Source organism: Lottia gigantea (genome assembly GCF_000327385.1).
Source record: "Lottia gigantea unplaced genomic scaffold LOTGIsca_24, whole genome shotgun sequence".
NCBI classification, from domain to species: domain Eukaryota; kingdom Metazoa; phylum Mollusca; class Gastropoda; family Lottiidae; genus Lottia; species Lottia gigantea.
This window is the reverse complement of record NW_008708707.1, coordinates 265,616-280,429: the sequence shown is the minus strand read 5'-3', so window position 1 is coordinate 280,429 and position 14,814 is coordinate 265,616. Positions and strand designations below refer to the sequence as shown.

The 14,814-nt window shown below is 33.7% G+C and overlaps 2 protein-coding genes across 2 annotated transcripts; both read right to left on the bottom strand.

Moving 5' to 3' along the window:
- Nucleotides 1–704: 704 nt before the first annotated feature.
- On the bottom strand, nt 705–971 carry LOTGIDRAFT_87930 (hypothetical protein; the record flags this gene model as incomplete). The annotated part of the gene is made up of 1 exon (XM_009055242.1): nt 705–971. A coding segment is annotated over one exon (267 nt), but the record flags the coding sequence as incomplete, so codon positions are not given.
- Nucleotides 972–12,463: 11,492 nt separating this feature from the next.
- LOTGIDRAFT_160192 (hypothetical protein) lies at nt 12,464–13,510 on the bottom strand (the record flags this gene model as incomplete). The annotated part of the gene is made up of 1 exon (XM_009055251.1): nt 12,464–13,510. The coding sequence occupies one exon, from the start codon at nt 13,508–13,510 to the stop codon at nt 12,464–12,466; it is 1,047 nt and encodes a 348-aa protein (XP_009053499.1).
- Nucleotides 13,511–14,814: the final 1,304 nt, after the last annotated feature.

Below are 14,814 nucleotides of genomic sequence, written 5' to 3'. Positions count from 1 at the left end.
TGATTAAAAATACCAATAATTTGTCATCTAAGAAAAAGATATAGATTTATGGAACAAATGACATTTTTTTTATGTGAATACAGAGATTAGTAACAAAGATATTAATATTAAATATTAGAATATGATACATAAACTTTTCCTGTTGTTAGAGTGGGTTCGTCCTACTCAAGTCTTGCATGCATTCTGTTATTTGCATATTATAGCTTAGTCGATCCCTCTAATACAATTCAATCAAAAAGTAGGATGTAAAACTCCATTCATTTCATTTTTCTAATAGAATTCAAAAGACGTAAAGATTTATTTATAGGGAATTATAAAGCTGCGTTAAAGTGATTGTAAAAATGTAAATAATATACAAGTAAACAGATATAATAATTTGAAAATTTTGCACAAAGTGTTGGTGTTAACCACAAAGTGTTGGTGTTGACCACAAAGTGCCACATAGTGTTGGTGTTAACCACAAAGTGTTGGTGTTGACCACAAAGTGCCACATAGTGTTGGTGTTGACCACAAAGTGTTGGTGTTGACCACAAAGTGCCACATAGTGTTGGTATTGACCACAAAGTGTCAAATAGTGTTGGTGTTGACCACAACGTGCCACATAGTGTTGGTGTTGGCCACAAAGTGTTGGTGTTGACCACAAAGGGCCACATAGTGTTGGTGTTGACCACAAAGTGCCATATAGTGTTGGTGTTGACCACAAAGTGTTGGTGTTGACCACAAAGTGCCACATAGTGTTGATGTTGACCACAAAGTGCCACATGTGTGTTGGTGTTGGCCACAAAGTGTTGGTGTTGACCACAAAGTGCCACAAGGTGTTGGTGTTGACCACAAAGTGCCACATAGTGTTGGTGTTGACCACAAAGTGTCAAATAGTGTTGGTGTTGACCACAAGGTGTTGGTGTTGACCACAAAGTGTTGGCGTTAACCACAAAGTGTTGGCGTTGACCACAAAGTGCCATAAAGTGTTGGCGTTAACCACAAAGTGTTGGCCTGAACCACAAAGTACCACATAGTGTTGATGTTGACCACAAAGTGTTGGTGTTAACCACAAAGTGTTGGTGTTAACCACAAAGTGTGGGTATTAACAATGTTGTATAGTTACTAATCACATTGTGTGTGTGCTTACCTATTTTTTGGGTGTTAGCCACATCACATGGGTGTTAGCTACATCAGATGGGTGTTAACCATAATAATGGTGTGAGCGTAATACAAAATACGTGAGAAGATGACATAAATACAAGCATGACTATACCATATATTTTTCTTTTTGTTACACCAGATTGATTGAAAAATAACAAAGAAAAATTGGCTGATAATTGAATTTCTTTTTACACGTCAATGTTTCTCTGTTTTAGCTTTTTTCCGAATAGATTTAGGAGCATTAGACATTCTATTTTGTCGTCAGAATTATATGGAAAATAATTTGACAGGAAATACGAAACCAAACAAGGAATCCGAGAATGGAGGTTCGTTAATTAGATAATTAAAATGTGATACTTTGTTAGTTATCAGGTTAGAGCTAATATACGCATCTTGAATAATGAACACATTGCGTTATTGACATGTGTTTTCATCAGTTTAAGTGATGTATAGGTGACAGTTTTATCAACACTTCAGTAGCCTGGATTTTCCAGGTCTTATATCTTCCAGTAACTCATTTCAGTATCAATTTACCAAACCCAGATGTCCTAGAAAATGAGCTAAACCTTGCATTGCAGTATGTTCATCCGTTTTAGTGATGTCTGGGTGACAGTTTTGGCAAAACTTCAGTAGTCTGGATTATCACTAGCTGGTGCCCAGCCCCCATGGAACCCACTCTAACGACAGGGCAGGTGTGTTGGTTCGTCCTTGATGTTTTATTTAAAAAATTTTATCTGAAGCGAAAAGTTGTTATATTTTAACGCAAGCTCTCTTATTATCAATTGTTTCGGATCAATTTAAGAGATCAGCGAATGTCTACAAATTGTAATTTTTGACAGCTTTCCAACATTTAACAGACAATTTGGACAAGTCAAGTGACATAGGTTCATCTTGTTTTCATTATGAAGAGCTCTACCAACAATTAATCCTTCTTCGGTCAAATTCAAACCCATAGACTGACACTTCCAGCTTCCATTTGATTAAATGGTGTGTGTAATTTACAAACTTGCCAAACTTGCTCCAATGGCAAATTTCATGTGTAACTTTGCTTTGACTAAGCTCTAGTCTAATCTGGGGTCTGTTGTCCTAATTCAGGGACTTTTGTGTCTTTCTAGGGCAACACTTAATCCTTCTTCGGTCGAATTCAGACCTGTTGACTGAAACTTCCAGCATCTTTATTGGTGTGTGTAATTTACACACTTGCCAAACCTGCCCAGATGGCAAATGTGTAACCTTTGCTTCGACTTATGGTCTGTAGGTCCTTATTCATTGATGTCTGTGGGTTTTTATGGCAACAATTAAAGTTTGTTTGATTGACTTCAGACGGTAGACTCGCTCTATCAGCTTCTAAATGGTGTATGAAATTTACTGTTTGTAGTCTTGATCATGTGTCTTTCAATCATCTGTATACTTGTAGACTAGCACTTCCAGTTTCTTCTTAAATGCTTAAAGAAATTTTTCTGAAAAAATGAGCAGTCAGAATTAAAGTTTAATATTTCTTAAGGATGTTTGTAATTGTACCAAGACAGAACCCACACATGAAGAAATAATGAGACCTAGTTATTCAAGGCTACAATCAAGTTTCCAAACGTCCAGACAATTACATATGTAATTTGATAGAATGTGGTTTTAATTGCTAAGTCAATTAGTTGGAATAAGAAATTACATTGAAACTAATCCTAGTCTAGTCATTCTAAACAATCTCTTAACAAAAAGGAGACTCTTGGGTTATCTGTAGACAGATCAACAAGACTTAACTTAAAGATACTTTGTCATATATTCTATAATCAGTGTGTCTGGATGTTGAGGGCTTAATGCAGAGGGTGGAGCATCAAGACTGAAGTTAAAGGGATAGGTGCACAATTTTGATACCAATCGTACCTTAGTCTCAGAAAGGGGAATTTTTAGCAAAGCCAATCAGTAATAGTGTTCACAGCCACTGTTGAAATTTCAGCCTTCAAATCTATGTGTGTCGAGAATTATCTACATTTGAAAGTCAAAAAGATGGGTCAACTTTAATTGTGACTCATATATGAAAAAGATGTATAAAGAAATTCCTAGTTTGAGGTATTCTGAAGGAATTATGAGATTTTCATACATTTCTATTACTTCTGAAGACTATTTACATATATTAATGACTCAAATCAACCCTCCAAAATGGCGCACCTGTCCCTTTAAAGACACTTTGTCATATTTTCTATAATCAGTGAGCTTGCATTGGCTGACTTGTAAATAATTTGTAATAACTGGAAGACAGGGGGATGTTTTAAAAGGGTTAATATTATTTGCTGTTATTGCTAATAAGGCAACCAAACTTTTCAACATGGCTGACTTTCAGTGGTATGGGAGGGATATTTGTTCCTTTTTTTTTTTTTTTTTTTTTTAACAATATTTATTCCTTAATTACAAATAATACATTACATATATATCAACAACGGTTTCAGAGACAAGCTTGTATTAATCTGTTGCCATGGAGTGGTATTTTCTAAATTAACGCATGGGAGTTTTTTTTTCTCCTGACATTACCTATCAACCAATTAGAAGATTTCTCATTTGCTGAAAAAAAAATCACATGTCAAAACTTAATGAATAAAAGTTGACCTTTTCTTACCAATAACATCTTTTTTAATGACTTAGCATTGAATTAGCTTGATGAATGAAAGATTGACCTTTTCACTTCTGCTATTTCTGCCATTTTGTTATTTTTGACTTCTGCCCTTTCAGTTTCCCATTGGTCTCATGATGAAATATTTCTGTCTTTCAGAATATCTTAATCTTCAATCACCATTTGTTCTTGAAAAATTGTTCAAACTTTCACCCTTTAGGTGTAAATATTTCATTCATAAGCCGTTTTACGACATTTTTACGACATTTTTATGTCTTTTGCTAGCCTGCAACATTGAGATAATGTTCTTGCTTAAGACACCATTGAAGACGTGAGCATACAACTAACGACATTCCTGAGCTTGTTTAAAGAAATTTAGCTCGTAAAATTGTTTAATTGTACGAAAATGGTGTTATTTATAGTTCAAATACAATTCGGATTGTAAAATTTTTAATTTAACTAAAAATGGTGTGGTTTATTATTGTAATGAAACATTTTAGACTCTAATACAGTGTAAAGTTTGACAAATTAAAAATTGATGGATGCTAATTGTTTAATTAAAGGGATGGATATTGGTAAAAGCAGATGGGACTAGATGTTGTAGACAAAGGCATCAAAATGCAGCCAGTTATCTTTGAAAGGGTTTAAACGAGTGCATTTGGTCGCTCTGTCAGGGGTAGATGACAAGTTAACGTCTGTTTTCAGCTTTATATACTTATATTGCAGACTCATGCAGTCGGCTATCTTTTGAAGGGTGTAGACTATCTGCCTAAAATTATTGTCTTGTTCATATTCACACTTGTTGCAGGGGCTTTTTCTTCCCCCAGCTGGTCATGCTTTGGAATTTAAACATTACATCCTAGATCTCCAGCTAGACATGACTGGCTTAAACAGTCAAATCAGCAGCATAGAGGTCAAATCAACTTTGAAAAGCTTGAGTCAGACGTGACTGGTAAATAGTCCAAAACAGTCATGTGAACAACTTATAACTCTAGTCAGACATGATTGGTAAAAATACAAACTGGCAGCTATGAGCTCTTGTCAGACATGATTCTCAATTACAACCAAATCAACAGTCTAGAACTCGTCAGACATGATTCTCAATTACAACCAAATCAACAGTCTAGAGCTCTTGTCAGACATGATTCTCAATTACAACCAAATCAACAGTCTAGAGCTCTTGTCAGACATGATTCTCAATTACAACCAAATCAACAGTCTAGAACTCGTCAGACATGATTCTCAATTACAACCAAATCAACAGTCTAGAGCTCTTGTCAGAGATGATTCTCAGTTACAACCAAATCAACAGTCTAGAGCTCTAATGAGATACGACTGGCAAATACAACCAAATCAAGAGTCTAGAACTCTAATCATACACAACTGGCAAATACAACCAAATCAACATCCCTGAGTGATGTTATTTGAAATGATTTCTGTAATTCACCGTCAGCTAATCTTGGCTTAGAAAATGTGTTCAAGTAAAAAATAAATTTCCCTTTGAATCATTCATCTGAGATCTTGGAATGAGTTAAACCAATACATTAAACGCATTATTCTGAGTTGAAAGCTGAGAAAATGGGTTTTCAATTTACTTTCTGGGCCAATTTAAAGAACAGTGTAAACAGTATTCACATATTTAGCGCTTTCTCCAAATTTTCGATTTAATATTTAGATGTAGATTGAATTCTTTGAAGTTTGTTTTTTCTCCAGAAGGAAGTTGAATGCTACAACTGTTCCATGCCAATATTCTTAAATGATGGTGTATTAGGAATAAGGAAAAGGTCGGTAAAGGTCAGACTTAAAGGGAGTTAATCACATACTTGATTTTAAAGGAGCTAACTTATTAAAATGCTTCATGAAAGATGTATTAGTTATGTTCTTTAGGCCATAGTGGAAGTTGTGGTCTGTAGCCTTGATCTGATACAATTAGTTGTGGTCTGTAGCTTTGATCTAATACAATTAGTTGTGGTCTGTAGCCTTGATCTAATACAATTAGTTGTGGTCTGTAGCCTTGATCTAATACAATTAGTTGTGGTCTGTAGCCTTGATCTAATACAATTAGTGGTGATCTGTGGCAATTATCTAATTAAAGACGTTGTGGCCTGTAGCCTTTAACTAATAGAACTATGGCCTTTGTAACCTTAATCAAATAGAACTATTTTGGTCTATAGCTTTGAACTGTAGCCATTATGCAATAGAATGAATTGTGGTCTGTGACCATTATCCAATAGAATGAGTTGTGATCTGTAGCTTGTATCCAATAGAATGAGTTCTGGTCTGTGGAAATTATCCAATAGAATGAGTTCTGGTCTGTGGACATTATCCAATAGAATGAGTTCTGGTCTGTAGCCTGCATCCAATAGAATGAGTTGTGGTCTGTAGCCTTTAACTAATAGAAGAAATTCTGGTCTGCTATAGACTTGAACTAATAGAATTAGTTGTATTCTGTAACTTTGATCTGTAGCCATTATCCAATAGAATGAGTTGTGGTTTAGAGCCTTGATCTGTTGCCTTGATCTGTGGCTTTGATCTAATAGAATTAGTTGTGGTCTGTAGCCTCGGTTGATGGTAATCGATATCAAAGCTAACACATGGTTGAAATGAATCACAAGAGTTTCTCATTTAGCCCAGACAGCTCTATAATGGCTGCGTACAAAATTAGGTAATTTTCTTTTGAGCAAAATGTTTTTTACTCGAATAGATGTGAAATAATGATAAATTAATAGGCGGGTAGCTGCAAGATCTACCAAAAGAAATTTGTTTATTTGAGCGAAAACATGAAATTCGATTTAGTTTCAAAATGGAGAATTTGTCTAAGTAAAAAAGAGATTACTGTTTGAAGAAGACAGCGAAGATAAGACGTTTTGGAATTTATTTTTGTAGATTTTTCTTTTGATATTGACCATTTCTATCTTCCATTGTACTTGTTTCTTAATTCTTTATTTTCTCTTTGAAACAACCTTATCTTCTGTTATTTCATAACGAACTGATTGAGCACCTGTTTGAGCTAATGAAGAAGGTTGACGCCATGTATATTGAAAGCTTACACCGGGCAGCACTGGCTGAGTACAATTGCAGTGTACATTTTAACTTTCAAAGGCGGTTGATTCTTGACACACATAGAATTAAAGGCTCAAATTTCAATGGTGAGCTGTGAACATTATTACTGATTTAGCTTAAAATTCCCGTTTCTGACATTAAGGCGCGATTAGTCAAATGGATGGTGACTCTGTCTCTTTAAATCATCTCTTCATGTGTATAAATGTCTTTGCTTGACTAAGCTCATACTTGATTTTGTATAATTTGAATTATTCAAGGATTTGCACAAAGTGTTTTTTACTCAACTTAAAGGAACAACAGTAGCACCATCAATTAGCACTTCCAAAACTATCAAATCATAATGGGATGATTCTAAACATGACTTAGACTTAATTGAAGGTATTACACAAATAGTGGTTGAAGCTATACAATCTAAATTTGTTCTGTTTTCAACACTTTAATTGTCTAAAAATAAGTTCACAGTTCACAGTGGCACAAATATAATGAAAGGTAAAAGAAGCGTTACTATTGAAAACACTCATGAAACTTTACAGACTCTGGTAGTTCCATATTCTGTGGTCAATAAACTCATTTATTGTTCTACTGTTTCTTTTGTTGTCTTAAATAGTGGCTTAACAAAACAACAGTAGCTTTTAAAAAAAACAACAGTAGCTTTTAAAAAAAACAACATTAGCTTTAAAAAAACAACATTAGCTTTTTAAAAATCAACAGTAACTTTAAGGAAACAACAGTAGCTTTTTAAAAATCAACAGTAACTTTAAGGAAACAACAGTAGCTTTAAAAAAACAACATTAGCTTTAAGGAAACAACACTAGCTTTAAAAAACCAACAACAGAGGCTTGAAACATGACAACATGACAAAGGCTACCCAAACAAAATTCATAGCTGTTTTTTGTTTTTTGTTTCATTCAGATTCAATGGACAATGACCTCAATGGTAATTTAGCAGGAATCCAAGATGACTATCAACGAGGTGTTGAACTTTGAAACTCCACAATAAATTGCCTGACTATTATCAGTAATAACATGTGAGGACTTGTGGGAAATCTCTGTCTGTCAACTCCGCGATTTTCAAAGTTTAACTCTTTCACAGTGGAGTTTTGTATAGTATTAGATTCCAAACTTTATTTAACTTATTCCTCTGTGTATTGTTTTCCGTACTGTAGCTATAACGGCAATTTATCAGCAAATCAGTTTGGATTTGTTTTCGAAATATAGGTCATAAACAAGATTTTAAACAAAGATTTTTTTTGTGGGTCAGTTTTCCTCATTGTGTACAGAAAGACTTTATTGTTCTGAGAAATTCAGAAGATGTTGTGCACCATTCTCATATCTAGTCCTATGTCTTAGGTTCTTGTATTCTAGAGAAACTTCTCTTTCAGAATGCTGGTCAGAGTAACTTAAAGAATTCTATGACTGTATTTATCATCTTGGAATGCCTTTTCAGAGAGTCCACATAGCTCAAAGTGTTCTTTGTCATTTGGGTTTGTTACCTTCACTTGGCTTTTAAAGAATCCACATCGATAAAAAACAGTATTTGATCCCTTCTAGAGAGTCCACGAAGACCATAATGTTATTTTAAATATATGGGTTTGTAATTCCAGCTTTAGAGAGTACACATAGCTTATAGTGTTATTTGGTATTTAGGTTTGTTACTTCAGCATCCTTCTTCAGAGAGTCGACATAGCACAAAATGTTCATGAATATATGGGTTTGTTACCTCGGCAACTCTTTAAGAGAGTACACATAGCTTAAAATTGTATTTGGTATTTAGGTTTGTTACATTGGCATCACTTTAAGAGAGTACACATAGCTTCAAATGTTATTTGGTATTTAGGTTTGTTACATTGGCATCTCTTTAAGAGAGTTGATTCTAATCAAACCACTGGTCACTATTGGACTATGAAAGAATGAGGTTAACGGGAAAATTTGATTTTCTCATGGGAAATTCTCAATGTGTTAACTGGAAACTAAAACTAAGATGTGTGCGAAAGTCCTATATTAGTAGTTAAAAATAGCAACTTTGTTTTCCACTTTTGGCGCCATATTCCCTCTGTGTTTAGAGACAGTACCTTTAGTCACGATTGTAGTTGGTCATTTGGTGTTAGTTTGGTTTCTTTGGATGCTCATATCCTTTTGAATGGTGCTATAAAATAAGGTCTTGTGTTCTACAGGCTGGTCACATTAAAGATCCCTGGACAGTTGGAAATTCAACATAATAGATCATTTGGCACTAGTTTGGTGTCCCTTTGTCAATGATGCAGATCACAGGAGTTGACAAGGGAGAAGTGTTTATTTGTTTGGATTGGACCTCATGTGCTGCAGGCTGTGTACGTTAAAGATCCCTTGACAGTTAAAAATCCCAAAGAGATTAGATTAATGCTGCTGTCCATGTAAAAATTCCCTCATTGCACACTGCATGACATTGCCTTTCCTCTTTAGTCCAATCTAGAACCGGTAAGTAGAACCTTTAAATCTTAATGCTCTTCAATTTCTGATATATTGCCTTCAAATGTGACTTTTGTCAGCTTTTTTCTTTGCTGATATAAAATGGCCATCGGAGTCTGTGCAGGCATTTATCATGCAGCTTAAAGCAAAAGAATTTGAAAATATTAAAGCCTTTTAAAGGAAAATCAATCTATTGGCTCGGTGAAGATAAAAGACATGAAAGGAAAGGTTTATCCCCTCTTTATTTCCTTACAAGTTTTCATGCTAATTCTCAGTAAAGCACGGATCATGGAATATTAACTGATGTGTGTTTTAACGACAGAAAGTGAAAAATGAGTAATCCTATTTATTTGTTAATAGTTTGTTTTTGCAGAACTTCATTCTGTGGAAATTGTACGGATTCTCATTTGAATGAAATGGACTTTTACGTCCTACTTTTCTGCACTTGATTGGACTATTAAGACAGGCAATGCCATGAAGTCTGCAATGAAGGAAAAAATTTTTTCACAGATAAGTGCATTAACCTACTCTTCTGTCAATTTCCAATTTTCAAGGGATTTTGAATGTGCACACTCTGTAGCACACAGGGCTTTGTTAATATTTTTAATCAAACTTGTGATTTGAGATGACTGTACTCCTTTCATACCTATGTCTCTGTCCCCCCCTGGAACTTAAGTCCATCTGCTCTGAAAAAAAAAGTCTGCTAGTTTTTATTTTTATATTATACCAAGAAATATGATTTATTAAAGTAACAACAATTTTGTAGGATACCTATTAGTCTGATCTATCTTAAAATTGTCATTTTTGACAGATTTATGTCTGGTTATTTTGAAATCATCTGGAATTCAAGGATGCTAATAAAATAGTTGAAATATGTCTATAATGGTTTTAACATTTTTCAGCTCTCATTTTTGTCATATCTGATAAATCTATGACGGCAACTGATTTTGTAAATTGTTTAATTTTTGTAATGTCGATGAAATTGTGTTGTCTTTTGCCAGTCAGGGTTGCAATGCAGGTAAGAGGGACTGACATGGAAAAAGCGTCTAGTTGTTCCAGTCGACTATAAACTAGCTGTGCTCGTTAAAGGTCTGCGTATAAAAGTCTAAGAAGATGATGGCCATGATCCTCAAAAATATCTTAAGATAAAAATTTGTCATAAGTAAAGATTTTTTCATTGAGAAATACCATACTTATGATAAAAATTTGTTCTAAGATTTTTTGTGAATAAGACCTCAAAATGTAGGCCTGAAAAAAAAAAACCTGTCACTATGGAAGCGAAACGTTTTTTATGAAAACACCATTGCCTTTCATTCCCTCCATGCATCAGATGTTGCCGAGAAAAGATATAAGTTAGTCCAACACATTTTATTTTACATTTGTACAGTCAATTACTTTTGCAAACAAACAAATTCATAATATCAACAATTAATGATAATAAATATTCATCATCTCGATTCATAGATATTTTATAATAGAAATCAAGAAACTTAAACATGTTTGTTTTTTATATAAACACCTACATTGAATTAATAACAACATAAGACACTCATTTTTCATTTATAACCTTCATATAAACTTTTATATTAATTTATTTGTCATAATATAACTTTATAACATGTTTTATAACCTTCATATAAATTGTTATAATAACTTATTTTTCATAATATAACCTTATAACATAACATGTTTTATAACATTCATATTAATTGTTATAATAACTTATTTTTCATAATATAACCTTATAACATAACATGTCTTATAACCTTCATATAAATTGTTATAATAACTTATTTGTCATAATGTAAGCTTATAACATAACATATTTTATAACCTTCATATAAATTGTTATAATAACTTATTTGTCATAATGTAACCTTATAACATAACATATCTTATAACCTTCATATAAATTGTTATAATAACATATTTTTCAAAATATAAATTAATGAACAGTTAATCACAATATCTGCAGTTTAATATAAATTTTATATTAATGTTTTTACAATTAATATTGTTTATAACATAACCTTGATAATCCTAACTTTGTAAGAATAATTCATATTTTCAAACAAATTTTGAAACGTTATTTCTTTTAAAACGTAAGATAAAAAATTCCCATATTTCATAATTTCAAAATTTTATAACATTAATGTTTTTTCACAACATGATCTATTATAGCATTAATATTTCTTCCTCGTGAGATATGTTTCATTTTTATAACATAAACGTAGTATTTTAGGCCTCTGTTCTCTGATTCCAAACCGTTTAGACTCATCCTATCCCTTCAGTTAGCCACCCCCGGAACCCTAGGTAACCCTAGAAGCCCCAGTAGCTTTTTAAAGATGTTAATACTTCAACCAAGTTAAGAATTGTTAAAATAGTCTAAAAATCAAAGTGATTTTCATGTGAAAAAGTGTTTAACCCTAACCCTCTATGAAGTAAAAAGCAAATATTGTCACAGCTCATCTGTTGTTGGTATGGCCCAAGGATTTGACAAGAAGCTTCACTCGGCATGCAGAGCTCTTCTCCATCTCTCTATGAAGTGGATTGCAAATCGACACATCTCTTCTGATCATGGCATGCCTTATAGGATATGATACACTTCATTAAATGCAGAACTTATTAGCAATCTTCTATGGAGAGTTTGACACCATATTTGCATTATTTAATACAGAGCTTATTGCAACTTCCTTTTAAGTGAATTGCTAAATAAAAATCGTGTTGTGGGAAATAATTTGCAAAATAAATAATGGTCTACTTTTATTCAAAACATTTCTACATCATGAAGCATAAATTTATAAACTTAAAATGGATTGTAAAAAGGTTTTCTAGCCTTTCTGTATCAGGGTCTATTTGCACCATGCCAAATCACAAAATATCCCCTATGCCCTTGAAAGGATATTTGCTATTTCAGCTTACAGACCAATATCAGCTATCTGTAGCACTTTCCATAATGTAAATCTGACTTCTGGTTTGTGAAAGCAGTAAAAATTACAAATAGAATAGATAGTAAATGCATGTTAATACGCTAATAACAATCAAGTCAACTCTGTTATTGGTACTTTTTCATTAATTGCAGACAAGACAGACATTAGATTTTCATTTTAAAAAGTGTTACACATAGCTGAAAATGAGCTCTATCAGTTAAGATAGTTAAAATAAGGCTCATAAACCTTTTTACAATCGAATTAACTAAAGAAACTCAAACTTGAGTGGTTTCAGTTTTGACCATGGTATAGCTCGTTCCATTTTGCGATGGATTTTTGTTGAAGAAAGGCCTAAAATATTTACCTACGAACAAACTTTTAAACGTGTTTCGAAACTGTTGACTCATTATACAATACAAAATAAAATTAACTGCACTGTTGATTAATACAAGTAGATCCATCAGATCACCGAGGTTCACGTAAACTCGGGAAAAGAAGTCCGTGTTCACGGCACTGATCAAAGCCAATATCCCTTGGGGAAGCTCAGTGATCACGAAAGTCAACACCACAAGCACCAACATCATGGTGGTTCGATTATGTTCACTGCTGGCGTTATCATGATCCGAGGCACGATTCACCATTCCCAACAGACGCGAGCGTCGTTTTTTCGCTTCGTGCATGGCGATGATTATCAGAGTACTTAAGACAGTCAGCAGTATACATGGTAGAATTTTTATAACCACGCCGAATAACCAACGCACGAACATTTCATAAGCAGGATATCTGACAGCAATCTCCGAGGAGACGACCCAAAAACACGAGGTCATATTGTTACTCTTTCCATAATCAATCACCGTATACATCAAATAATTAGGTAAACAAATTAAAATAGTCGCACCAACGATGGCCATCACGGTTACTCTCGCTCGAGCCAAACTACACATCACCATCGCCATGGCGTGCTGACAGACAAAAATATAACGAAAAACCGCCAAAGACACTGTTAACCACATAGCCATATTGTGACATGTTACTATAAATAGATTATGAAAGAGAATAAAGTACATCCATTCCTTCGAATGATTGGTCCCGTCACAATCAGGCCGCGATATAATGTACAGATAACAGGCCATTATGGGATACGTGCTCATCGTGAGCATATCAGCAATGGCTAAGGCGGTGAGAATATAATTTGTCGGTGACGACATGTGTTTTCGTGTTAACACCACAATATTCAAAATGTTGGAAATAATTCCAAATATACACACAACAATACTGAAATATCCATGAATGTTGCCATAGGTGATGGCGAATTGAACCATGGGGCTCAAAGTTGTCGTGTTCGGTGTGAGCGTTGTCACTTCAGCCATTTCAGTCTCCACTGTGATCTCCGATTCCTGAATGGGAATGAAAGATACAGAACTGTTCATGTCAGAATACATTGTATGCAATCTTGGTGTATTCATTTTTCAACTTTTTTAACTTCAGCAATCCAGTTCTCGAAAAATCTAACAATCAGAAATAATTCTTCCAGTCTGAAAATCACATTTCATGGATTCCTGCTATAATTTTTTCGCAGCTGTGTAGAACACAATTGTTAGATTCCAATTCACAGATGAATTTCACAACTGATTTGAAGTTTTGTCTGCTTGAAGAGTGTTAAAGATTTTTTTAACACTGTAATTTCTTCCTACGAACAACTGTTAACAGAATTTGTAAAGCTTGTATGTTATCACTGTTTTAATAAATAAACGCTGTATTCTTAGAGTAACACTGTTTTAATCAGCCAACGTTAATTCCTTTACATAATTCTTTCAATGTAACACTGTTTTTTTTTAAACGAACACTGTACTCGAGGTGTAACACTGTTTTATAAACAAATTTTGTAGTTTTGGTCTAACACTGTTATTTAAACAACATATCTTCTCTGTTATAGTCACGATTCTCTGTTTACAACGCAATACTCTAAATATAAATCAGTGATTTTCATTAACCAACACGTTATCTGCACAACACAATTTTCTTTGATGCAACACAATATTCAAGGTGTATGTCTGCTTTAAAGACACAGTTATAATAGCCAACACGATATCAGCAATTTAACATTGTTTTATAAACCAACACAATTTTCTCTCTGTAAAACTAGGCTTTATAACCAACACGATATTCAAGGTGTATCTCTGCTTTAAAAACACAGTTATAATAGCCAACACGATATCAGCAATTTAACATTGTTTTATAAACGAACACAATTTCCTCTCTGTAAAACTAGGCTTTCAGTTTACATAAATACGAATCCAACACTCCCAAAAATCTCCCAGGAGTGGCCACTTTAAGTGTTTATTTTCGAATTTCTAGGATTTTTGGCACTTAATTTTCAACTATTTAATGAAGTGTGATAATTACACAAATAGCGATGTACTCATAAGTGTTTATGTAACAAAAGGCACTGTGATAAATGAACGTTAAAATCGTAGTTCTGTTTCTCAACCAATCATCTTGTAGATTTTGTCATCATACTGCAGTAATGGCTGACATCTGAAAAAACAAAAATCAAGAAATTAAGAAATATGTCAATATTGTTGAACAGAGATTGAATGGGTTGGAATATACAAAATTTCATATG